The sequence below is a fragment of the Penicillium vulpinum genome (assembly GCF_028829585.1).
Source record: "Penicillium vulpinum strain IBT 29486 chromosome Unknown utg000004l_segment0_segment0, whole genome shotgun sequence".
Taxonomy (NCBI): Eukaryota; Fungi; Ascomycota; class Eurotiomycetes; order Eurotiales; family Aspergillaceae; genus Penicillium; species Penicillium vulpinum.
This window is the reverse complement of record NW_026643244.1, coordinates 5,507,316-5,531,002: the sequence shown is the minus strand read 5'-3', so window position 1 is coordinate 5,531,002 and position 23,687 is coordinate 5,507,316. Positions and strand designations below refer to the sequence as shown.

General features: G+C 47.9%; 8 protein-coding genes across 8 annotated transcripts; 4 read left to right on the top strand and 4 right to left on the bottom strand.

The window, feature by feature from the left end:
• Positions 1–1,539: 1,539 nt before the first annotated feature.
• N7479_010568 (uncharacterized protein) lies at positions 1,540–4,095 on the top strand (the record flags this gene model as incomplete). Its single annotated transcript, XM_057258259.1, has 1 exon — positions 1,540–4,095. One exon carries the CDS (start codon positions 1,540–1,542, stop codon positions 4,093–4,095), a length of 2,556 nt encoding a protein of 851 aa, XP_057105717.1.
• A 473-nt stretch (positions 4,096–4,568) lies between these two features.
• N7479_010567 (Ran GTPase-binding protein YRB1) lies at positions 4,569–5,618 on the top strand (the record flags this gene model as incomplete). The annotated part of the gene is made up of 4 exons (XM_057258258.1): positions 4,569–4,865; positions 5,046–5,304; positions 5,365–5,493; positions 5,545–5,618. The coding sequence occupies 4 exons, from the start codon at positions 4,569–4,571 to the stop codon at positions 5,616–5,618; spliced, it is 759 nt and encodes a 252-aa protein (XP_057105716.1).
• Positions 5,619–6,603: 985 nt separating this feature from the next.
• N7479_010566 (putative transcription initiation factor subunit (TAF30)) lies at positions 6,604–8,168 on the top strand (the record flags this gene model as incomplete). Its single annotated transcript, XM_057258257.1, has 7 exons — positions 6,604–6,612; positions 6,759–6,850; positions 7,114–7,265; positions 7,424–7,566; positions 7,643–7,783; positions 7,840–7,960; positions 8,080–8,168. 7 exons carry the CDS (start codon positions 6,604–6,606, stop codon positions 8,166–8,168), a joined length of 747 nt encoding a protein of 248 aa, XP_057105715.1.
• Positions 8,169–9,092: 924 nt separating this feature from the next.
• N7479_010565 (uncharacterized protein) lies at positions 9,093–9,326 on the bottom strand (the record flags this gene model as incomplete). The annotated part of the gene is made up of 1 exon (XM_057258256.1): positions 9,093–9,326. One exon carries the CDS (start codon positions 9,324–9,326, stop codon positions 9,093–9,095), a length of 234 nt encoding a protein of 77 aa, XP_057105714.1.
• A 744-nt stretch (positions 9,327–10,070) lies between these two features.
• On the bottom strand, positions 10,071–11,055 carry N7479_010564 (phosducin family protein; the record flags this gene model as incomplete). Its single annotated transcript, XM_057258255.1, has 3 exons — positions 10,071–10,086; positions 10,150–10,379; positions 10,450–11,055. The coding sequence occupies 3 exons, from the start codon at positions 11,053–11,055 to the stop codon at positions 10,071–10,073; spliced, it is 852 nt and encodes a 283-aa protein (XP_057105713.1).
• Positions 11,056–13,123: 2,068 nt separating this feature from the next.
• On the bottom strand, positions 13,124–14,496 carry N7479_010563 (WD40 repeat domain-containing protein; the record flags this gene model as incomplete). The annotated part of the gene is made up of 5 exons (XM_057258254.1): positions 13,124–13,144; positions 13,208–13,327; positions 13,383–13,472; positions 13,537–14,249; positions 14,382–14,496. The coding sequence occupies 5 exons, from the start codon at positions 14,494–14,496 to the stop codon at positions 13,124–13,126; spliced, it is 1,059 nt and encodes a 352-aa protein (XP_057105712.1).
• Positions 14,497–19,647: 5,151 nt separating this feature from the next.
• On the top strand, positions 19,648–21,507 carry samB (MYND-type zinc finger protein MUB1; the record flags this gene model as incomplete). The annotated part of the gene is made up of 1 exon (XM_057258253.1): positions 19,648–21,507. One exon carries the CDS (start codon positions 19,648–19,650, stop codon positions 21,505–21,507), a length of 1,860 nt encoding a protein of 619 aa, XP_057105711.1.
• Positions 21,508–22,234: 727 nt separating this feature from the next.
• On the bottom strand, positions 22,235–23,661 carry N7479_010561 (uncharacterized protein; the record flags this gene model as incomplete). The annotated part of the gene is made up of 6 exons (XM_057258252.1): positions 22,235–22,861; positions 22,950–23,100; positions 23,167–23,183; positions 23,259–23,312; positions 23,378–23,437; positions 23,491–23,661. The coding sequence occupies 6 exons, from the start codon at positions 23,659–23,661 to the stop codon at positions 22,235–22,237; spliced, it is 1,080 nt and encodes a 359-aa protein (XP_057105710.1).
• Positions 23,662–23,687: the final 26 nt, after the last annotated feature.

Here is a 23,687-nt window from a genome sequence, read left to right as displayed (position 1 = left end):
AGCTCTAAAGTGCGGTTGACATATTCTGCATCAGAATCAAGGCTATAAAGAGTGCGAAATCGAGGGAATTCTGTCAAACTCTAGTTTCAATCAAGAATCTCCATACATGTTAAGCTTCAACCCCCATCACCCAAGTGTAAAGACTCTTTTTTTTTTATTTCTTTCCTTGCCTTAGCTTGTCCCCTTGCACGCCTTCCCCACTACAAATAGATTCAGCATTCAGTTACCGCACCAAAGACCGCACTTGAGTATTAGCATAAAATAGTCGCCATCGAGAGTGAATTTCTTGCCCATGCAGCCGACTTTCTGCTAAAGACATCTCCAACAAACGTCATGACTGGAAGTAACTTTAGCTGGAGATGACTGCAGCCCTCTGACACCCGGTTGAAACGGGCACCCACCGAGACCCAGTTAGCATCGACAACAGCTCCCTGCTGTACAGTACCATTCAGGGGCTCAATGAAACCAATGTTCGGCTCCTCTTGAAACTCGGTGTCGATTCCGAGGTGCTGTACTCAGACTATCTGGTGTTTAGCCATGTCGCAATGCTGCCTTTTGCATTTTGTGTAAGGAGCAGGTGGAACCTGCGTACAGGGATTGTTCGGGTCAATGCCGATACCGAGCGGGGAGTGCTTCGGGATAGCACGATACTGCTTTTAGAGAGTTAAGTATGTTAGATCGAGTAACTGAAACGAGATAAAACCCAGGTAAGTAATTTTTCAATCGTGCTTCGTTTCTGTGTAGATTTTTAAATGTATGGAAGGAGTTCAAAGGAGTATGTATATCGTGAAGGGCTTAACGTTCGGGTTTAAGGTGATAGTGGGGCATAGTGGAGATCTACCTATCAAGTATAGAAACAAATATATGAATAGTATAAGAATAGTACATGAATAGCTCCTTGACAAAGAAATAATGGGATATGATAGGTTCATGTCCCTTCTTTACTTTGGAGTGCATTGAAATGCATTGGAGTACATCGAGAGGGGAAAACAAAGGACTTGCAAGTTAGGTATCAACCTGTGTTCGTACCTAGTACAGTCATCACCGCAGATATCATCATACAACAACCAGGTACCTTGTACTACCCCGCCATTATTGTCACTTGGGTCATCCTTATCGCAACATAATACACTCCCCCCTGTTCAACTTCCACGTTTCAGTTCTCTTTTTTGTCCCCTTCAGCTTCAACTTCATTACGGTGTTTCTTTCCCCTTTGGCCTTTTACCGTTTTCACGCCTTTACTCTAGGTATTCTAGGTACACCCCTTCCTTCCTCCAAGTCAGACACGCACCTGACCTAACATCCGGCTCCCCGCAGACCCACCCGTGGGCCTCATCACTCTATTTGGGCTTTCTGAGTATCTGCCTAGGACTCTTATCCAGTATCTTCCGACCTTCCCTTTTTGTTCTATCACCCTGCTCTATATCTCTGTCTTTGTCTCTAACTCTGCTTTTTTTGACCTTCCTCCTCCGGCTTGGGCTATCCCTAAGCTCCTGTTTCCGCCGCACCCGTGTGCTCTATGAAATTTACCTCGACAAAATGACTGACGATTCAGACTCGCCTCATAGGCGGCTCCTCCGTGCTCAGACTGCTTCGAGTCTACAATATCCGACTCTTCCACCCCTGACAGCTTCTGTCGAGGAGTGGTTGTCCCGTTCACGGCCTACCAATATGACGTCAGATCAACTTTCTGATCATTCACCAAATACCCTGAGCGATAGCTGGGCGACTTTGAGTGTTTCTGATGTACGCTCAGAGGATGGCAGCCACTCCGAACAAACCGATGCATGCTCCTTGATCGGCCACACCAGCCCTGACGATGTTGCAAGCCTTGATGAACGCTATAGCGGTAGTGAGGCCGATGCACAGGATGAAGACAACCAAGAGGATGATCGGATAGACAGGGGTGAAGGGCAATACTCCGAATCGGCTTCCCAGGAGCTACCTGCCCTCTTTGCTGCCACACGAACCACGATCGACGACAGCATCACAACTACAAAGCCCTCCTTCCCTCGCACCAGTGATTCGATCGAATTTGTGGAGCCTGAGAAGTGGCCCGAGATTGAGAGAGTAGAGCTCAAGCATACTATCCGCATCTTTGAGGGTGCTGCAGCCTCAGAATTGAAGAGCCGGCTGCCCTACAATTTAGCTAACTCTATCCTCATGGCTACGGTTCAACAGACCATGACAAAGCAGGGCCTCGATCTGGACAAACCTTTCCGTGTGCTCTATGTTGGACAACCAGGATTCCGAAACATTATCCTCGACAAGATCGGTGATGTTCTAGTATCAAGCTCATGTGCCGGCTCAGAGCCTAGCTCGACAGAATCTTCCCGTTATCATGTCGTGCCAACCTCATTTGGCGCTGGAGCTGTTCCCAACTTCGCGGAACTTCTTCCGATTCATGTCCAGCTAGTGGTTGACGAATGTCTGGAGGCCACAGCCGATTCTTACTCGGACCGACCTAATACACTCAACCTGAAGTTCAAGAATCGACCTATCTGCACTTCATCCTGGAACGGGTCTGACTATCATGTAACATCTGCAACAGATTGGACTCTTCCAGATGTGGCAATTATCTTTGTCTCCGGCCTCGATGATACAGCGGCTACCAAGACCCAACGTCTTTCCCACGTGTTCCTGGAACGTCATGGAGTTCCGGCGATGGTAATTTCCGAAGAGCCAATGTGGAAGATGGCCGGAGAGATGATCCCTCTCAACCACAACAGTCTGCACACATGTTTGGAGTCCCGCCATCCAATTTCCGGGCAGACCGCAGTCCTCCGACGATATCCTATTGATTTGAAGACTTTCGAGAGCATCACGCCTGGTCAGTTGAATCGAAACCTGGCTTCACTTGTCAGCATTTACCCAAAGAGGGCACATAAAGTCACTGCCGATACTCCCAAGCCTCTCAAGAGACACATATTTGCGGACCTCGAGAAGTATCCTGGTAACTGGCTCCCGCCTTCCTATGCCACTCGGGCCCGAGAGCTGGGCCCCATACTGCGTCTAGTTACTTTGACTCTCGTTTCGGCCATTGCCATCTCTATTGGGTATGCGGCGGTCAAAATTCTGGTCGTCTTCTTAGCACAATGCTTTGCTGGCTCAGTTATATCCACTGCATCCTTTCCAGTGGCTTCCAATGTCTCTCCCACGTCTGTGCTGACCCTGAATCGAGTGATACAGCCCTCAATCTCAACACGGCCGTCAGCTTCTGTGCGACTATTTCATATGCCCTCCTCGGGAAATTCAATCCCCGAGGGTGCCACAGTGCCAACTATTTCTACTGCAAAACCATCAGGGACGAATGAATTTGAGATTCAGGTTGTTGGAGACTGCCATGTTATCATCAAACCCCCACATAAGTTTGCATCATCCAAGAAACGGCCACAATTCAATGTGAGCGTTCACAGAGAGGACAAAGCTCTTACGTACGAGCTATCACAGCTGTTCGATGGAGTCTACACGCTGAAGTTGAACCGCGAGGATGCGTATGGATTAGTCAACTTGACGATCACAACGAAGTCAAAACAGCCAATCAACCAGACCATGGCTGTTGACTTTGGAACCCCGTGGCTGAAGATCGCAAACTGGAAGCGTGTAGCACAGGAAATTTCTTCACAATTTGCCAAGGAAATCCATACGGCTCAGACCGGCCTGACTGGGTTATATGGCCGCCTCTCCACGGACTTACAGGTGATCGTTGGAGATGTGGTGAAGAGAACCCATATATTGCGCCGGGATGCCGAGGAGCTACGACGTGAGAGCATGAATGCACGCGATGCGGTTTTATCACGTTCGAAGCAAATTTCAGAAATCTTCACTCGCAATACTATCCAACGATTCCGAAATGTTTCTTCTGTGCTGCAAATGCGGTCTAGTCATGTAAACAAGGAAGCCAAGGGCCTTGTTCATGATGCATGGAGCCGACTCGAAAAGTCAGCGCCGAAGCTTGACCTCCGCAGTATGATGGATCGAGTACGCAACGTTAGGAAATGTGATGCGCTGGATCGGGCTCAGTCGCGTGCACGACATGTTATGGGATTACGGCCTGGCAAATCTAGGAATTGCTCAACTCATGGTTCGAAATGATAAATGAACTTCTTTGACGTTGTATTTGCTTTTTTTTCTATTAAGGAGTTGGTTGAGGACTGGGTTTTTGTTCATGGCGATCAGGTTTGGGTGGCAATGGAACTGGAAATGGGGTTTCACGCGAATTATTCAGTCGGCGCAATGGTATCTCTTATTTAAACCGTAATCCAACTTTGGCCTTATCTGAAAGTATCCACTGAGATAGAATATTCACTTCTTTCTTCCTTTGATGTGTGTTTTTGTATGTCACATGTAGTTTCATAACTATACGGAATACATTATTGGCGGACGAGGGCGGTGGCGGGTTCTGCCAGGCATGGGACCCAAACTAAGTATTAATTTTTCCCCCCTCATCGCCGCTTTTTCTGATCAACAAACACTATCTCTTACTGAAATTCCACTCTATCTCCCCTAGATCTCTGCCATCTCTGTTTTTATCTTTTTAAACCGATTGTCTTGAATCCCTCGCCATCATGTCTGACATCACCGAGACTAAGCCCGACCCCGCCATCTCTGCCTCCGAGACCAAGCCTGAGGAGACCACCCCCGCCACCGGCGAGGGTGAGCAGTCTACCACCGAGGCCGTTGCTGAGACTGCTACTGAGACTGCTGAGAAGGCTGTCGATGCCGCCAAGGATGCCGCCGTGAAGACCTCTGACAGCATGTTCTCCATGTTCGGTGGCGGTCCCAAGAAGGAGAAGAAGGAGGAGGCCGAGGAGCCTACTGATGAGCCCTCCGGTTCTTCCAAGGCCCAGAAGGCTAACGATGAGGTTAGTTCGATACATCCGATGCTGGTGGTATAGGCGGTTGTTGGACGCGTCTACGATGGGAGAGCGGGGTCTTACGCCCCTTTCGCCATATAGTGGGGTCGTCGCAACCAAGCCATAATACGCCAATGCCCGTGATTATTTTAGCTCCGCGCATATACTAACCATAATATTTTGACGCAGGATGAAGTCGAGGAGTCCGCGGATGTCCACTTCGAGCCCGTTATTCGCCTGACCGAGAAGGTTGAGACCAAGACCAACGAGGAGCTCGAGGAGCAGACCTTCAAGATGCGCGCCAAGCTCTTCAAGTTCGACCGCGAGTCTAAGGAATGGAAAGAGCGTGGTACCGGTGACGTCCGCCTGTTGAAGCACAAGGAGAACCAGAAGACTCGCCTCGTCATGCGCCGCGATAAGACCCTCAAGGTCTGCGCCAACCACTACAGTGAGATCACACCCCGGTCATATTTTCCAAAGATGATCTAGTGCTAATGTTTATTTCCAGTCGTCCCCGACATGAAGCTCAGCGCCAACGTCGGCAGTGACCGCAGCTGGGTCTGGAACGCTGCCGCCGATGTCTCTGAGGGTGAGCCCGAGGCTCAGACTCTGGCCATCCGTTTCGCCAACAGCGAGAGTGAGTTTCTATCCTAACTTGATGTTATTCCTCTACTAACCATGGCTATAGATGCCAACGCTTTTAAGGATGCTTTCGAGACCGCCCAGGTTGAGAACGAGAAGCTCTTCAACGCTGAAGAGTAAACAGCTCTTCTTCTTTCGCCGTCTTTCTAACTTCGAGGATGAGGATACCCCATCATTGTGTACTTGGTTTCCCAAGACATTTGGGTCCATTGTCCCGGAGGTTGCTTTTGAAAACCATCACAGTTTCACCCCTTTTACACTGTTCCACCCAATCATCATCCCCAATTCATCCCACTCCCACCCCATCCCCTACGACGCGACTAGCGAGGTAGCAGTTATGAAGATGCTCCTCGCATAGCTATTGCGAGCCATGCAGTCTACGAAATGGAGGGCAGTTCCCTAACGTCGGTGGCTTGGAAGTAGATAGACTTTTCCCCATCGAATATACCTGCACATCACCCCATACCCTGAAGATATCTGAAGAAAAAAAAGAATAAAAGTAATGATAAGTATGCCTAAAAAGCGAGTGGGTGTCAAATAATACAAAAATTGTGCCTCTTTAAGGAAAAAAAAAAAAAAACTCCATCAGCTTACATTTTCCTTTCACTTCTCAAAGACACGATGGTTGCAGATCGCAAATTGCATATGAATAGAAACAAAGTTAGGACTATAGCCTCAAGTAAATTTGTTTATAGCTATATTTATAATCCTAATAGTCTCAAGTTTATATATTATATATAAAAAATAGGGTAAATCACCAAGAAAGTCAGAGAGTGTCGAGGTGAAGTTGAACATAGTGGGCAAGCCCTGAAGATAGCCCATGACTCTCACTCTCGCACCTCCTTGAGCTTAATTCACCGTTTCATCAATTGCCTTTAGAACATCAAAAGACCAACACTATATAGCAGTTCTTGCTGCCTTACACTGAGGTAAAATTCCTAAGTTGATGATTTCTCACGCTCATTGCTCACCCCGATAGACAACCGCGCAAACTTGTCTCCGAGACGCCCACCTCTCCGCACGTCAACGTCCCCTTTCGGCCTTAAAACCCTTAGAACCTCACGATCCTCTCAAGTGCCGACCCAAAGTCGCTAATAAAATAATCATGCCTGACGTGAGTATACTCCCCCCTCAACTGCCGCAAACTTGCATCTATAATCCACCACTGTGGGTTTGTCGTGGTCGACAAGCCCAAACCTGGTCTTTTCTCCGTTTCCAGCACAATTAAGCTTGCACACACTAACACTCCTCCTCAAATAGGTCAAGCGCACTGTCCGTCTCATTACGGAGCAGAACATTATGTATGCGCCCCTCCCTACCTACTTCCACCTTCCCTCCCTTCGCAAACTCCGGTCTGAGAACAGAGCGCCGGGAGCTACTGTCTCCTCCCACAATCTCCTTTCAACGCTATCGTTATGTCGGTCCTGTAGCTTGCAGGATGCGAGGTCGATATTGCGCACAAGGATGAATATAGGGCGCGCTTCGCACACCACCGCTCTTCTCGTCAAACAAACCCCCTCCTCCCCTCAACACACCCACCTATCCCTCCACATACACGCAAAACACGCTAGATTAGACACATTGGCTAACTTAGGCTCTTTTCTCCGCACTATAGAGATAAGCCGTCGGAGGTTGAAGGCTTCCCGCAGCGATCTTGGCATATCGAGGTCTGGCTCGTGAACGAGAAGGGCGCCTTGGTCCCTGCAAACATCTTCGACAAGGTCACCTACCACCTGCACCCCAGTTTCGGTGAACGTGCTACGCAGGGTATGTTTTGGTCCCTATTAGTAATTTTGATTTGGTCTTGGTGACGCGTGGGGGGGGGGGGGGGGGATCTGGCGATTCAGAAATCCCACGGGCAGTAAGATATGGTGGATGGTTTTCGAATCGGAGGCTAACGTGGGATAATTGTCCGTTTCGAATAGTCTTCAAACAGCCGCCGTTCCGCATTCAGGAGGAAGGATGGGGTGAATTCGATATGTCGATCGAGCTCACTGCTGACAAGTCATACACCATTCAACATGACTTGAACTTCGCTCAGAACCGTTATGAATCTAAGCATGTGCTGGTGAGTTTGATTTTTGAAACCCGCGAGAGAGAAAGTCCGGTGTGTTGATCAATGGCGCGTTTGGGTGCCCGTGTAGACGTTCAAGAACCCCAAGCCGGCTTTGATGGCTGCACTCCGCGAGTCCGGTCCTATCCCCGGTGATGAGAATGGTATCAAGCACAAGCGCCCTGCTGGCGGCGAAGAGAGTGCGAAGAAGAAGAAGCGCACAGATAAGAATGTGAGTTTTGATATGGGTTGTGAGATTGGATGTGGGAACTGACGCGCTTTCTCAAGGTTGACATGGACAAGCTTGCTGATGGGCTTCAGAAGCTCAACGAAGATGACCTTCTGCAGGTTGTGCAGATGGTTCATGACCACAAGGCCGCCGACTCATACACAAAGAATGATGTTGAGCGTAAGTTCCTCTCCATCTCTGACCTCGGGTATATCAGAGAAGAAGAATCCATATTCTTCCTCTGCTTGTCTGTATTTTGCTCTGAACATAATGCTAACCCTCCCCTTTCATTTTTACAGTTGGAGAATTCCACGTGGACCTGTACACGCTCCCTGACGCGTTGATCAAAATGCTCTGGGATTTCACGGCGGACCGCGGAGCTCTGTAAGGAACAACCGAGCGAGCAGAAGAAGGGCGAGAAAACAAGGCGCGGGAGTGTTAATTTTGTTTTTCTCATTTCTTCTTCTTTTCCTAAGTCTTCATTTCTCAAGTCTTCGCTTCTTTCTCTACTGCTATGTATGCTCGGTCACACCACGACCATACGTCTAGTTACTTCGATATCATGTTTTTTTGTCTTTGACACGGGGAGTTAGTGGACTACTGAAGGAAATTGGATGGCTCTTTTTTCTTTTTCTTTTTCTTTTCTTTCGCGCTTGGTTCTAAAATGCGAGTATTGCTTTCTCTTGGTGGGATGGGGGTGACGGGATGGGCGAGGTACTTTTCAATCATCTCTTGGAGAAAGACTGGTGGAATTCGAGAACACAGTAAATGAGGTTCTTTCGATTGATGCTTTACACAGGATACTATGGCTCTTATACCAATCTCGAAATTCAGTTTTTGCACTTGGACTCAGCGGTCTCTTCGTTTCTCTTTGCCTAGGTCTATCGACGAGATGTATCCCGAAGACAGACAGATCCTCATATAGGACTGCGAGACTGCATGTTTACATCTCCCAATTCACATACAGGTCATTCATTTGATTTTGAGTCTATCTAGTCGAGACATGAAATGGTGTAAAGCTGCGCATCTCACATTTGCAATGAATTGGGGCAACTCTCTATATACACACACACATAGGTAGTTGGACTAGGAAATGGGAGGGGTGTATTCAGTGGGACCTGCCAAGTGGCTATCGAGCCTTAAGCTCAGCTGCCAAGATACATAACTCACGTGAACTGGTATTTATTCTAAATTCGCACCTGCATAGATCTCAACAACTTAGTTATATCGAGATCCATGTAACTAGGTGCAGGGAGTGTATTCCGTGAGACTCGTCATGGCTACAGGGCCACAAGCCCCAGCCACGACTTTATCAAAGAGCATCCACGTGAACTGGTACTTGATCTGCATTCGCACCTGCATAGAGCTCAACAATGGGTAATGATGAGATCCCTGTAGGTGCAGGGTTGTATTCCGTGAGACTCGTCATGGCTACGGGGCCACAAGCCCCAGCCATGACTTTGTCAAAGAGCATCCACGTGAACTGGTATTTGATCTTGGTGAAGACCTGCGTGGACCAAAACAACTGGGTGATGTTCATATTCATGCGGGTGGGTACCGGTTGGGTACCCTCTGCCTACACTGTCTCAGATGAGATGGTGGTCCAGAGGGTTGGGGAGAGGAAGAAGAGGGGAAGAGAAAGGGTGGGAGGGGCCGATTTATATTGTCACATACACGCGTACCTTCCTAAAATGGGGGGGTCTTATGCTCTTTCCTTTTTCGCCTCTGGGTCACTGGGTGAAATGGGTGAAGCAGGTGACCAAGCAGGTGATCATGCGGAACCCTACATAGTACATAATATAGTGTCTACCTAAGGTATGTCTTGCTATTGTAAAAGAAAAAACACTAGGGTGGACACGTCTAAGGAGATTACTAGAGAAAATTGATAGGAGCAGTAATAAAGCATGGGATATCTCGAGTAAATCAACATCAAGCCCAGCCCCCGCCGGGCTGGAAATAGTAGGGACATAATCAAACAAGGAGAGAAGAGAAGCGCTACGTGCCCAATGGGGCACGCCATGATAGTAACCAGACCATCGATCAATGCACCCCGTTCTAGTGCCAACGCCATTTCAAGAAGATTTGTTCTTGGGGGTTTTTTTTATGCAGAAAATGCATCCAACGATAAAGAGATCGAAGACAAAGAGAGATGTGGGAGGGGAATTTTCGAGATAATAAAAGAAAAATGAAAGGAAGATCAAGCCATGCAGAGATCACGAGGGAACGACAAAGACGCCTTGCTGCCGTGCCAGTAAATGTGGACGCTGAAAACATAATAGCAAAGAATAGATCATAGCACATGGTTCCTGTGATCGCCAAAAATTAGTATACGTTTAGTAGGAAAGGAAGAAGAGCTAGGTGATACGCACAACTTCAACAAGTCCTCAAGACTGTCGGCACTGCAGCTGCGGCCGCGAGGAATGTTGTGCAGGACATCGATGATGGTAGCAAAGACATCGCCGCCACGGTAGGCCAGCAGAGCGGGGGCCTTGATGTGATCCATCTCCGCGATATCCTGGTGCAGCTTAACGAAGCGGGTAGTAGGTTGTCTGCGAGCGATAGTGACAAGACATTCCTCGACCATAGCGCTGTCATCAGACTATAGAAAAAAAATATATATATATTAGTCCCAACCCCGCAATTACATGCCAGAAATGCATTCCACATACCTTTTGGTCGTAGATACAGACAACAACAACAGTATCAGAAGTCACCTTCTCAATAGCATCAAGGTACCCCACCGCATCAACAGTCTGAACCGATCCAAACCGTCTACCCCGCGGACTGGAACGGCGACTATTCCGATCCTGTAGCTCGTGCATACGGGACTGGCGCCATTTCCGCATGAAGCGGGCCTCGTCGTCGTCCTCGCTAGCAGAGGACTGATCGCCGCCGGCGAGGGGCACGTCATCGCGAGTAGACGAGCTGTAGGAGGGGCTGTCTGAGTCGAGCCCCGCAGCGCTGAGGAGAGTGCGGCGGAAGGACTTCTTTCGTGCGCGCTCGAAGGCCTGGGCGTCGGCGATGACGCCCTTGGGACCTGTGTTGGCCTCGTAGACAGTGTTGGGGATGTGGTAGTTTGTGTTGGCGGTGCGAGAGGAAACCATGTCGTCGGCTTCTTCGTCGGATGAGTCGACGGTTTGGCGGGAGCGGAGGCGGGAGGTGGGTTCGTCGTCTGAGAAGTGAGGGTCTGAGTCGTGGTCGTGGTCTTCTGGGTGGGAGGTGAAGCGGGAACGGTTATTGTTCACCAGCTGGTTGAATTCTTCTTGGGCGGACATGGTGAAAGAAATGGTGCTTTTAGATGAGAGGGAAGGTCTAATTTTGGAGATCTGGGTTCGGGGCAAGTTTGGTATGTTTCGGATTTGACAAGGTTCAAGGAACTAGGATTTGTAGATATTCGAAGATTGGCCCCCTGAGGTTAAAACGGAGATGAGGCTGAGGTTGGAAGAGATCGTCATGAAATAGAAGTGTGGAAGTTATGAAACGATAAATAGGCCCCTTTTTTTTGGATGTTTCATGTTTTATGTCTCCACAATGAAAAGAACCATGTTCCTATTTTAATACAAATTCTTAATTCAAGGTCTCTTTCATATATTAACTGACAATATCTATAGTATATTGTTCTTATACTTAGTATAGTCTTGGCCTTAAGTCACATTTATCCCCATCTTTGAAACCCTCTTAAGCATATTATCTCCAGTATGTATATCAAATGCCTCACGTCTCACGTCTCCAGCCTACAAAAAAGCAATTACAAACTATTCTTCATTGCGTGTCTACTCCGTACTCCGTAGGGCGGCGACATATCTACTTTAAGGTACGGATATATACTCAGCCCCATTCTATTGTGTAGATCTTTATGTCTCCACCAAATATTCGAGGTCTAGATCTTGTTAGTTTCTTTTTCTATTTTCCATTTTCTTTTCTAGGAGTCCTATGGCCGGTTTGGTTTGATATATGTAGGGGTTGTGAACGTGCCTCGGCAAATAGCATATATGATTATTATAAGGATAACCACAGGGCTGACCCTGTTTATATTCTTATTTCGAGTATCTACCTCACCCATCGTCTTAGTCCTACTTCTCTCCAGGATCAGTGATTGATTCTTCTTCCCTTGTTTCGTGTCAGACTCTGGGGCTGATCCCAGGATCGATGAGCTACATGTTAGACAACAATGAATGTCGACTGTGTGGGAATTAGGCAACGACAAATTCAACCTGGCATGCGGACATGCGTGGCATCCATGGATACTCCTAGCCATACCCCTAGCTGTTCGTGACCCGACATAGGGGACAGGCGTGGGTTGTATGGCGCCGGACGCGTAGTGTCAAAGGTCGGTATGTGATACTACTCCATCCTCCCAATTGACTATAGATTACTCACCCGAAGATGATATAGACGGGTGGGATGGCACCTTCTACCTTACGGCTGGGCCGAGGTTCAAGACCGTGTGTGCATGCCCTATGTCTGATACTCGCCACACTCGCATTGCAGAGAACCAAGCAAAAAGCACCAAGCTGCCTGATACCATCACCTTCAATGCAGGGAATCAAAAATGGAAAATCGAGTTTCAAAAAAAAAGTTCACAAATGGAAATTGGAGCTGCTCGAACCATTATCAAAATCCGACACCAAAGAATCCCAGAGCAAGAGATTCCAACGCAAAGACAGTAAGTACAACAGACTCTTTCTTTAGAGGAGGCACAAATAAGGGGGGAAATAGGAGAGAAGAAAGGAGAAATGAGAAGAGAGAATAATGAGGTAACGCATAGGCGAAAGAAATCCTGGCCAGAATCCGGCAACCAGGTCCTCATTTTTTTCGCCAACAGGATACATGTCAAGACCAATGCGGAGGCAACCCAGAACGAAATGGTAAACTGAAGGGGGGATAAAGAAATTCAAGAAAAAAAAAGGGGGAAAAGGGCGTCATCGAGAAGTCAAAGGGGAAATCGAGGGACCAGAGAAGAGAGCAACGGAGGAAGCACCAGATGGATCGACTCGTTCCAGCAGTTCCTTCTGCTGGCCGCAGTCACTGTACATCCATCGACAACCCCGGACCTCGTCGCGCTCTTGTCATGCCCAAACAAGTATTGTGTCGTCGCTATCGTTTGTTCGCCGGGATAGCATCCCATAGCGCTCACATCCACCTCCATCACCTTCCGTATCGCATGCGACGACGATGTCTGCGCCGCGGGTAGTGTATTATCGTGGGAACCCAAGGGATTCCCCGGTAATTGATTATTATCGTACAATGGCGGAGATTCGAACCATCGAACCTAAAAAATTTCGAAGAAGAGCATTGCAGAATGATTGACACGGGGTATCTTGCGTTTTGTTTTTTGTTGGTTTACCAGGCCCAGACCTTGAGCTGTACGAGAGAAGATCAAAGGTTAGTAGATGCATTTGAATGAGCAATTGCAGGAAAACTTACAAGTGAATCCCAAGATCCAGTGCACAGACTAATGCCGTCATTGCTGACACCGAGGCAGCTCACGCGGTTCTCGTGGCCGCTCAACGAACCAACCTTGTCACCACGCAGAACATCCCATACCTAAATTATGGATTAGCATCTAGTCATATTGTTAGGGGGAAAAGGCTCGGCATACCTTGCACTCGAAATCATCGTAACCTGCGAACAGTAACCGGCCGGAGACTGAGAACGCAACGGAAGTGATACCGCACAGGACTTGGTCGCTCTGGAAGAAATTGAAATGTCAGTTTTCGTCATCCAAATCAATATCTCAAGTAAAAGATAATTACCTGGTAGGTGTTAAGCTCGCGGTCGGCACGGATATCGAATAGACGGCAAGAAGTGTCGTCAGAGCCAGTACCGAAGGCGTTGCCGTCGGGGAAGAACTGAACGGCATTGATGTCGGACTCGTGGCCGGCGAATGTCTGGACGGACTTGCCGGTACGGATATCCCACAACTTGGCAAAAGCGTCGCATGCACCGGAAACGAAAATGTTCTGGTTAGTCGGGTTGATACTGATCGACATCACATCACCCAGGTGGTCGGCGAACTCGGTGACCTTGGTTCCAGACTCGATATCCCACAGCATACAGGTCATATCGCCAGAAGAGGTAATGATGCGACGGTCGTTGATGAAGCGACAGCAGGAAAGATATCCCGAGTGTCCGGAGAGCTCGCGCGCGACACGAGTGGGACCTTCACGCGATGACAGGTTATAGATCGAACAAATATTGTCAAGACCACCGCAAGCCACGTAGTTTCCGCTCGGGGCATAGGCACAGGTCATGACCCAAGATGAGCGCAAGGGAATCGCATGAACCTTATTTGTGGTGTAGGCATCCCAGATGATGAGCTTTCCGTCCTGCGAAGCCGAAACGAGATGGCGCCGGTCGGTGGACCAGTGCATAGCATAAATCTTGGCGAGGTGACCTTTCAGCGTACGTCGAGGCTTCATTGCAATTCGTGGTAGGGCATCGGTCTGGTTCTGCGCGACTTGACGGACTAGACGGGAGGGGGGAAAGTTAGTATGTGTATGTTCAATCAAGTCCCCCCTAGGACAATGCAGTTGACAACAGCCTGAGGGGGGGAAAGAGGAAGACCTCGAGGTATAACAATGGGTGAGGGGAGTCGCACGGGAGGTATCGGCCAGCTCATCCTTTCTGCGCTTAATCTTGTCCTTCAAACCCTCAGCTTCGCGCCTGGCCGCAGTAATCTTGGCCTGCATCTGTTCGCCGCTCATATCGGCCATTTTGTCGAAACGGTACCCCGGAGAAAAACAATTATGGTCGAAAAGATTGGTAGAGGGGGGAAGGGTAGAGAGGGGGCTGAATGGAAGATGTGGAGCGAAGGGGAGAGAGAGTCGAAATGCGGAACCGAGTTAAAGCGCCTCAGGCTTGGATCATAATACGGGGATTAAAAGTAAGAGAGAAAAGGGAGGGGAAAGGAGCCAACAAGAAAGAGGAACAGACCGGAGAGAGAGAGAGAGAGAGGGAGAGAGGAACAGGGGGTGAAGACCGAGCGAGGAGAGAGAGGTCAGCGTATTACTAGTGGTAATAAGCAAATGAGAAGGGTACCTTGACATGCTATCAATTTGTATGAGATCATAAGTACTTTTTTGTTTTTTATGGTATTGCATGAAAGAAAATTGTTACATATGTGAGCAGATACATCCACCATACAAACTACTCCGTACGATACATAGTCCAAGGGTCTTTAAATGATTTCAATCCTGCAGTTCTTTGTTTCCCCCAAACCCCCCATAGGTGGAGTTGGCATTCTGTATCTTCTGGTTGGCTACGGAGGACAATACACCAATACACGCACATTGCTTTCCCCGGGTACCTGATGCCGGTCTCATCTTTTTTCTTTTATTGATATTCGAACTAAAGCTGACGTACATGCACATGTCTAGGTACTTATGTATATGTACTTACATACATACAGCTGTATCTAAAGGGAGCAAAAAAACCTATTTAGCCTGGAGCCTCTTAATCTCAGGAGAAAGATGGGAAATTGTGGCGTTAGGATCGGCTTGGTGCTAGGACCGCTAGCCCCAAGACTGAAGACACAGTAAATTCAATTAACTGCGCCAAATAATCTTCAGTTACTGAAGTGTCGGGATTTAACCGCCCGCGGCTCTGGGGAATAACCTGTACGATGGCCTTGACATAATTGATTGCATTCTTCACGAGCTAAATCAACTCCCTTGCGTACCCCTTTTCGGTTTACATAGGTAATTTTGAGGGAGCTAACGGAGATTGGACTATCCTGCATAGCCATGGGTATAATATCGGTTTAATTCCCTATTAAGCCGTCTATATGAAGAAGAAACTCTATATTTTCATACTCCGTACGGAGTATATAGGCCTAAATACTTACACATTAGAACTAATATATCCTATGTATTATATCCTGATCTCTTTCCGATCCTAAACTCCCAATCTATACATACTTAAAAATCAATCTACTCCGTACAGGCCCAAGCTTCATATCTGTCCTGCAGCGTTCATTCAGGCGCACGGCCCTGTGGCTTACCCATTTTCTTCTTCGAATGCTTCCCGGGCTATTGGCTAATAAATTGGTTCAAATCACTCTATATTGGATATGATTCTGGGGATATGTACAATGGCGTCAACTGGTGTCAAGGCACAATGTATAACTACGGAGTATACTCCGTATATACTTCTATATTAACCCCATGTTCAAATGTTGTGACTTCAGCTTCAGTTATGGTGGGTCCAGCCGTTTCCCGTACATTGGATAAGTGCATTTCATTTAAATGAAATAATTGAAAGAGCAGGGATCTTTTTCTCAATCCACCATCTGTCTCCACCGGCAGAACAATCGATTGTGATGTCTGCCCCCCCCCCCCCCCCCCCCTTTTTTTTATTCCGGCCCGGGGGAATCTCTGGCTTACTTTGTACTTGTATTCTTCGTCTCGGCGATCATTACTTGCGACGATACAATTATTTGCGAGATTACAGACTCCGTTTCGGGAAACTCGGCGCGATGTCATTTCTCTCGCTTCGTCTCCGTCGTGTACGGAGTATACATCTGCCATCTATGTCGTATACATGTATTAGAGCAATATGTCCTTGTCAATGTTCATGTTCTCTATACTCCGTGCTTTCTAGGGATATTTGGACAGGTCCTGCCAAGGTCTCCACTCGGGATCTTCAATATGGCGTCTGTCATGCAGATGCTCATCATCGGAGATTTGCAACGAAATTACTCCGTACTTGCAACAATGTATATTGAAGCACAAATAGGCAACTGAGCCAGTATCTTGGGATTCCGAACCCCCTCTTTTGGTAAAAAAAATCCATTGGTCTTAATGACATGATTACCTGTCGGCCTGGCATGGGTTGATCTGTATGTACAGTCATGGTCCAAACCTTCGACCAGAGGGGTGAACTCATCTCAGCTCGGGACTGCAAGGCAACGCCAACGCCGAGAGGGTCAATATGATAGAGGGCTATTAGATCATTTGAGTCATGGTGCTTAGTAGGGTTGGAATCTGAAACGGATCTCACTGTGTGCCGTTGATATCCTAGTAGTCATATCCTGACTCCGATTCTCAGCGTGAAAAATATACAACATGGTAAGCAAGGAAGCCACCCACGGACAAATAAAGCAAATAAATCCGAGGAAAGACTACCAATATCTGTGCCATGGTCCCCACGTCCTCAGCTTCAAGGATGATCTTCAGCCCAACACAAGCAGAACCAGTTATAGTTTGCCCTATATTACAAGATACACTCAAACAAGAATGATATGGAGGAAGCTTATCTCAGAATCGATTCCGAGTCAACCATGCGGCTCTGCTGACGACGACCATCTTCACGTCCGTAGCACATGGAAGGCGACCTAGTTCCGATCTTTTCTTCCTTCTCGAGAGGATAATGCATACCAATATCACGCGAATTTTGCATCGCCTTTCTCTAGAGTAAATAGTGTCTTTGTAGTTACTCAAGCAACAGGCGATCGGAAGTCGATGTGTCACGAGTGTGTATAAGTTTCAAAGGGCACGTTGTTAGTGTCGGTAAGCTGTAGACACAGACACAGATACAACTTGCAGTATTAACTCCTTGCACAAAAGTGTACCGGTGGCCTAATCAAACAATGTCTCAAAGGTAGTTGTACTCGCCAGCTATGAAATAAGAAATTTGCATATCAACGGATGTTGGAAGACATTGCAAAAGACTCCGTGCAATGCATTGTATCCCAGGGGAAAAATTGAAAGTCTAATATAATTCACTCGCCGATATTGGAAACTCCCCGGGATTCTTCTGCACGACTATATCTTGCTATGCCGCAAGGGAGAATACCCTCCATTTGCACTTCGGCGACCACTTCCGGCTTATAGAAAAGGGGCCGTATATGATGAACCAAGCTGCCCCTTTTCTGTAAACAAGAGGGTCATAACAAAGATGAATATACTCCGTGCGGAGTATGTATGCATAAGGCACAAGTGGAGCTCGCTAGTACTAAAAGAGCTCTCATAGTGTACACAAGCAACTTTGCCCTGCCGATGGTGGATCGAGAATTAACCATTGAATACAATTTCAATCCTGAAATTTGCCAATGGGGCTCGGTTCCAAATGTCGAGAACCGTTAGAGCCAAACTAGTCTGGCGGGGCGAGCCTTCACGATCCTGGGCAGGCGAGGAGTCTATAATGTACCATCCCTCTCCCTAACCAGCGTGGCTATTGTTTGCTGGTTTTCTCAAATCCCTGTATAAAACGCACAAACTTGAAATCCCAGAAAATTTTCGAGATCCAAACAGGCGGATATGGATTGCCGGCAGTTCGCAGGTGTTGTTCTAATCTTAGATTACCGTCTGTGCGCCACAATGTTGCAAGCGCGTGTAAACCCTGTCAAGATGTGATAGAGGCCCTTAGCGGCCATTGCTATCACCTGTGCGGGGATATTCGATTGGTCCTCGGTAACGTGCTGACAATTGTTTGTTGCTAAGTTTAAACTCGTTCTCAAAATAAACTCCCCCGTTCAGGGCTGATGAAACAGAACCAGGAAGTATCAGAAAGGTGATAGACTCCACTGGCAGTATTATGATACATTATAGGTGTAGCTATCAGGGGTAAGAAGGTTCAGGCCATACGGGATATTTTCAGGATTCTGTTGCACGGACGGTTTTCATTAAACTCATTTGGATTATTCAAAAAGGTGTTATATATATTGTATTTATATCATACTTTGAGATGTGCAATGGACAGTTTCAATATACAATAAACATTGAGATTGTTTCTTTGATCTTGAGATTAGATTATTTAGTCATGTTAAGCTGTTGACATCGACCGAATTTAGATGTAACACAACTAATTTCTGGTATCGATCCGTTAACACTTGTTATGGGTATCCTAGGGAGAGAAACTATAAACAGATGCTCAATCTGTGTGGAATTCGGCCTGAGCTTCTTCTAGTCAGGACAAAATGCCGAAGCTATTTAAATAGTTCGTCAGGGCCATTGGTGGATATGGCCATTGGTCAAGATCTACAAAGTACAGCCTCCGCTCGTGGTGCCGTCTGTCATATCAGGCGGCATAACCTGGAGAGTTTGGCAACGATCGTCTCCCAAGGTATACATACAATGTACAATATATGTATATTGTACATATTTCGATCCGATAGAAACCCATCCTATAACAAGGATGTAATGGTACTATGTATGTCAAGAAATCTTGAAGTGGCAACTCACCGAGGTCGGTACCCAACAGATGATTCGGGTCGAGGACAGAAGAGATTGGATAGAAATATGAGATATATGAGAGAAAACAAAAAAAAAGAATGTAATGTTCCGTTCGAGTTGAGATCAATCAAAAAAAAAAATAAATAAGGGGAGGAAAAAAGGGAGAGAAAGGAAATTCCCAAGGTGGCGCCAAAATACTGTGTCGGGTCACAGCGAAACCCATATTTGGTAATATTAAGGAGGCACCTGACGCTCTCCGCTTTTGCCTTCGCAAAAGCCTTCTTCTCTCTTCTTCCCCTCCATCATCACCCATCTTATTATCATATACTGTGTAGACACATCTATCGTCTCATTGCATATTGCATTTTGTCTCTCTTTCATTTCTTCCTCCTATTCCTCAGTCTCAGCCTTTGAGACTTCGTTACCCTTTGCCCCTTCTGGCCATTGGGTATTTCATCTCCAATATCCAAACCCGTCGCTCCATTCGCCTGATGTATCTGGATTGATTCCTCTTAGCAGCGCGAGTCCTGATCCGCAGTGGAAATCATCCTGTCTCGGCTGAATTCCACTTCAAAAACATCGAGTTTCTCATCTCTTTCGCATTTGATCCAGTTCTGGCTGCCATCTTGCATCGATCGATACCACATTTAATCTCTTGCCCTTTCGTCACATTCCCGCTGTCATTCATTCACCATGCGGGAAGTCAATTTTAGTATTCCCAATGTCAATAAGGCCTCGGTCAACATCACTACCACCCTCTATGACCGTCGTGCCCTTGATTGCACATCGACTTTGCCGCTCATCAACTCGCTCAATCATCTTGCGTACCTCACAACCTCATCTGCTCGGATTCGAGATATCCTCACCGTCGATGGCGGCATCGAGCGACTGATATGCATGCTTAAAGAAGGTCGGAGCAAGGAACTGATGGAAATGTGGAAATGGAGCCTTGCCTTCCAATGTGTTGTCAACATCGGTGTGCGGGGCTCTGAGAGTGTGAGGACCAGAGTGGTAGAAGCCGACATGGTCCCCGTCATTTCCACCATTCTGAACAACTACATCAAGGTGGTGGACAAGGTGCGATCACGCAACGATCCCGACTCCGAGAAGCAGGCGTTTTTAAGGCAGTCAAAGCCTAGCGGCAGCCGAGATGTCTCCACTCGGACAACCCCTATGGATGCAGATACCCAGATCGAGTCACACCCACAGGTCGAGTCACACCAACCGCGTCGACAAGCCCCTCCGCCGAGTATCGAAATCCCCCGGCCTTTCTACCAAGACATCCAGCCTAACGACTCTGATGCCATGGATATCACATCTCCTCCCCGTGTCCCGATGACATCCCCCCCGGAGCGCAGTACATTTGGCCAAGAAGCCCATAACCACCGTCTCAACGATGGGCGGTTCCCACGTACTAGCAATCGCCTGCGGTCAATGCAACCGCTTGCCACAGCTGTTCCATCCATGGATACCACGGATGGGTTCGGATTGCGTCCTGTGCGTGACACAGAGCGTCTTCCTAGCATGCTTCCTGGTTTGCAGACTGGAATCGTCTCGCAACCCGACTCTCCGACCACCCCAAGTGGCCCCCTCCACTCACAAACTCGCAGCCTTCCCCAAACCATTGCCGCCCGACAACGTCCTTCGATCCGCCAGCAGCAGTCAGCATCCGGTGAATCGGATGATGCGAACGGCGAAGATTCAACTATGGGAGATGATAACAATATGGGACAGCCCACCGAAACCATCGTTGGACTCCCGAACCGGATGGAACTTGACAGTGTTAATGAACGGGAAACAACAATGCTAGATGATGTCTCTGCCGCCCATGATCTGACCGTCACTGATCCCTCCGAAGAGGGCGGCCCGGAGGTGGAGACTTTCAACATCACTCATCGTTCGACTGTCGACGGCAGTATCATTAATAACGGCAACACACAGGCCAACGGTGGACTGGGCCTCTCCCCCACCCAGGCCACCAACAACCCCAATTCTCCTACTCTCGCTCCTAACGCCTACACTTTGTACCTTCGTGACCGCAATGCTCCCGCAGCCCAGGGAGTCCTGACATCCATGCCTCGTGATGAAGATGTCCTGATGTCCCTTCAGCTACTGGCATATGTCTCCAAGTATTGCAACCTCCGAGCATACTTCCAGGCCACCCACCTTGTCCCAAAGTTGAAGATTGATCGCGAACTTTATCTTTTGGATGAGAATGCCGAACCCCCTTCGCCAGTTGATCCGTCTGAGGATGAAGACGAGTACTTGCTTCCCGACGATCTCAATATCTTCCCCCTGGTGGAGAAGTTTACTGTTCGACATCACTCTAAGGATATGCAATACTGGGCGTGCGTGGTTATGAGAAACCTCTGCCGTAAGGATGAAGCGAGAGGTGGCATCCGCCAATGCGCCTATTACAAGTGTGGCAAGTGGGAAGAGTTCCAGCGTCAGTTCGCCAAGTGTCGGCGTTGTCGTCGTACCAAATACTGTAGCAAAGATTGCCAGAAATCTGCGTGGGTATATCACCGGCACTGGTGCCATACGACCCCTTGATACGATCCGATGACCCCAGAAGAGTTTCCTTTTGATTTCCATGCATACTGGCTCGCATAGCATCATATCCGTCTTGCGTCTCCCTTCCATTCTGTTCCAAGATTCCTCTTGCGCATGGCATTTCACAATTTGGCGGCGTTTCCATTCCGACCCGAAGATACCTTTTACATGTCTACTTTTTTTTCATATTCCCTCTCTCGCACAGCTTGCCTTCATCTTGGTTCATTGACATGGGGCCCCTCATTTGCGAGCCCTTTTTTCATTGCTCATATCCATATTTGACCATTTATCATGACTGTATATCTCATTCTAACCTGCTCGCCAGGGGCATTATTTGCTTTGCCTTTTTCCTTTTTTTTGGGGCGCCATTATGTTTTCTCTCTTAACTAATTGCGCTGTCACGAGTTTCCTATGTCAGTAGATGGGCATCATTGCCGACAACTTAGGCCGTGTCATGGTCATCTGGAGCATTCATTCTGGTGCACATCCCATCTATGATTCTGATTTATGTCCGGAGGTCCTATCTTACTTGTGTGTTTGCACTTTGCCACAACGGCACAGGCGTTTACAATTTATTCCCAGTCTTATGAACGACTCTTTGTTTACATCTACTCAATGATTCGTAAGCTACATGTAACTAGTTCCAAGGTTTGGGATCCAGGCTTACAAAATAGCAGGCAAGCAAACATTGAAACTCTCAGATGCTTTCCTCACTACTAGTGGACGCTCACTTATCCTTAGTAAAACCATAGGTAGCCTCCAACCTTGACATGAGATGTTCATGCGCCGTCAAAGGCCTCTTTCCAGGCACCAGATTTCCTGCGCCACCTCCAAATCCAACCCGCCCATCAGCAACACCCCCAGTCTTCTCCCGATGCGCAGCAACAATCCCACTGGGAACAGGCACCAACTCCGTCTGGTCAACGGGGTGACAGAAATAAACCAGCGTATACCGATCCTGCGGATTCGGGCTCCGCTGCTCAGCAAGCGGGAAAACAACACGGTGCACCGTCGACTTCAGCAGTCCATCCGTCCAATAGCTCAGCAGATCACCGATATTCACCAAGATGGGCGGGAACGGATATCCCTCGGCTTCGGCAGCGGTGCCGGGTACGATCGGCACAGGCGCCCAGCTGCCCTCCGGAGTCAGGATCTCGAGACCTGGTTGGCCTGGCCTCTGGAAAAGAAGAGTTATGCTACCGTAGTCGGAGTGCGCGCCGGCTCGAACATCCTTGTCATGCTTGTAGGCTGCCGTTGCTGCTGAGAAGATTGATGGGTAGTATAGGTACCGCAGGATGCTGCCTGTTGGGCCGGCGCTTGGGTCGTGGCGGGTTGTGAAGAAGTCTTCGTTGATCTGGGGTTGAGTGGTTGGTATATATTGTATATTTATATGGGTGGTTCCATTGATGGAGGAGATATATAGATCTGGTTGAGTTACGTACCTCTAGGCCTAGGGCCAGCAGAGTCAGGATTCGCGTGCAGGTCTTATTGCAGAGTTCGGCGAAGCCGTTGATCTCTGCTTCGTGGGGTGCCAATGACGATGGCAGAGGCTGTTGGGCTTTGCCGTCTTTGAAGTCACCGAAGTTCATGGCTCTAGTTGGGTGATTAGTTCATGGGAGTGTTTCCATTGAAAGACTAGTTGATATAGATGTTTCATACTCTTTGAAATCTCCGGTCTATTGGTTTGTCATATCTAGGGTTAGTCTTCGTACTCTATGCCAGGGAACTGGGGAGTTAGAGCCATGACCTACCCGTTGATGTTCGGGATCAAGGGTTTCTGTGTGCATTCCGGACCAGCCGCGGTTCTATGAATATCAGAGTTAGATTGAATGTGTTTTTTTTCCTGTTTGGAGTCAGTCTTGTTACACACATTCTGCTCGATCCGGCATGTCTCCTTCTCCTCTACGGGAGACGAAAAGAACTTCTTGGACTATACGAATGGTCAGATGCTGTGGATATAGATGGCAATCGGATTGTAAGTACCAATCCGAACCCACGGTCCACATCCTCCACGGTGAAATCAGTTCCTTTGCTGTTGACGTATAAAAAGCCATACTTTGCAGCGGCATCTAGCATGGCCTTCCCCACGGCGGGGTCATGGGGATTAGAGATGTCAATGACGGGAAGCTTGATTGGATCTGTGGTGTCAGCCATTTTGAAGAGTAGATAGAAATGGGGTT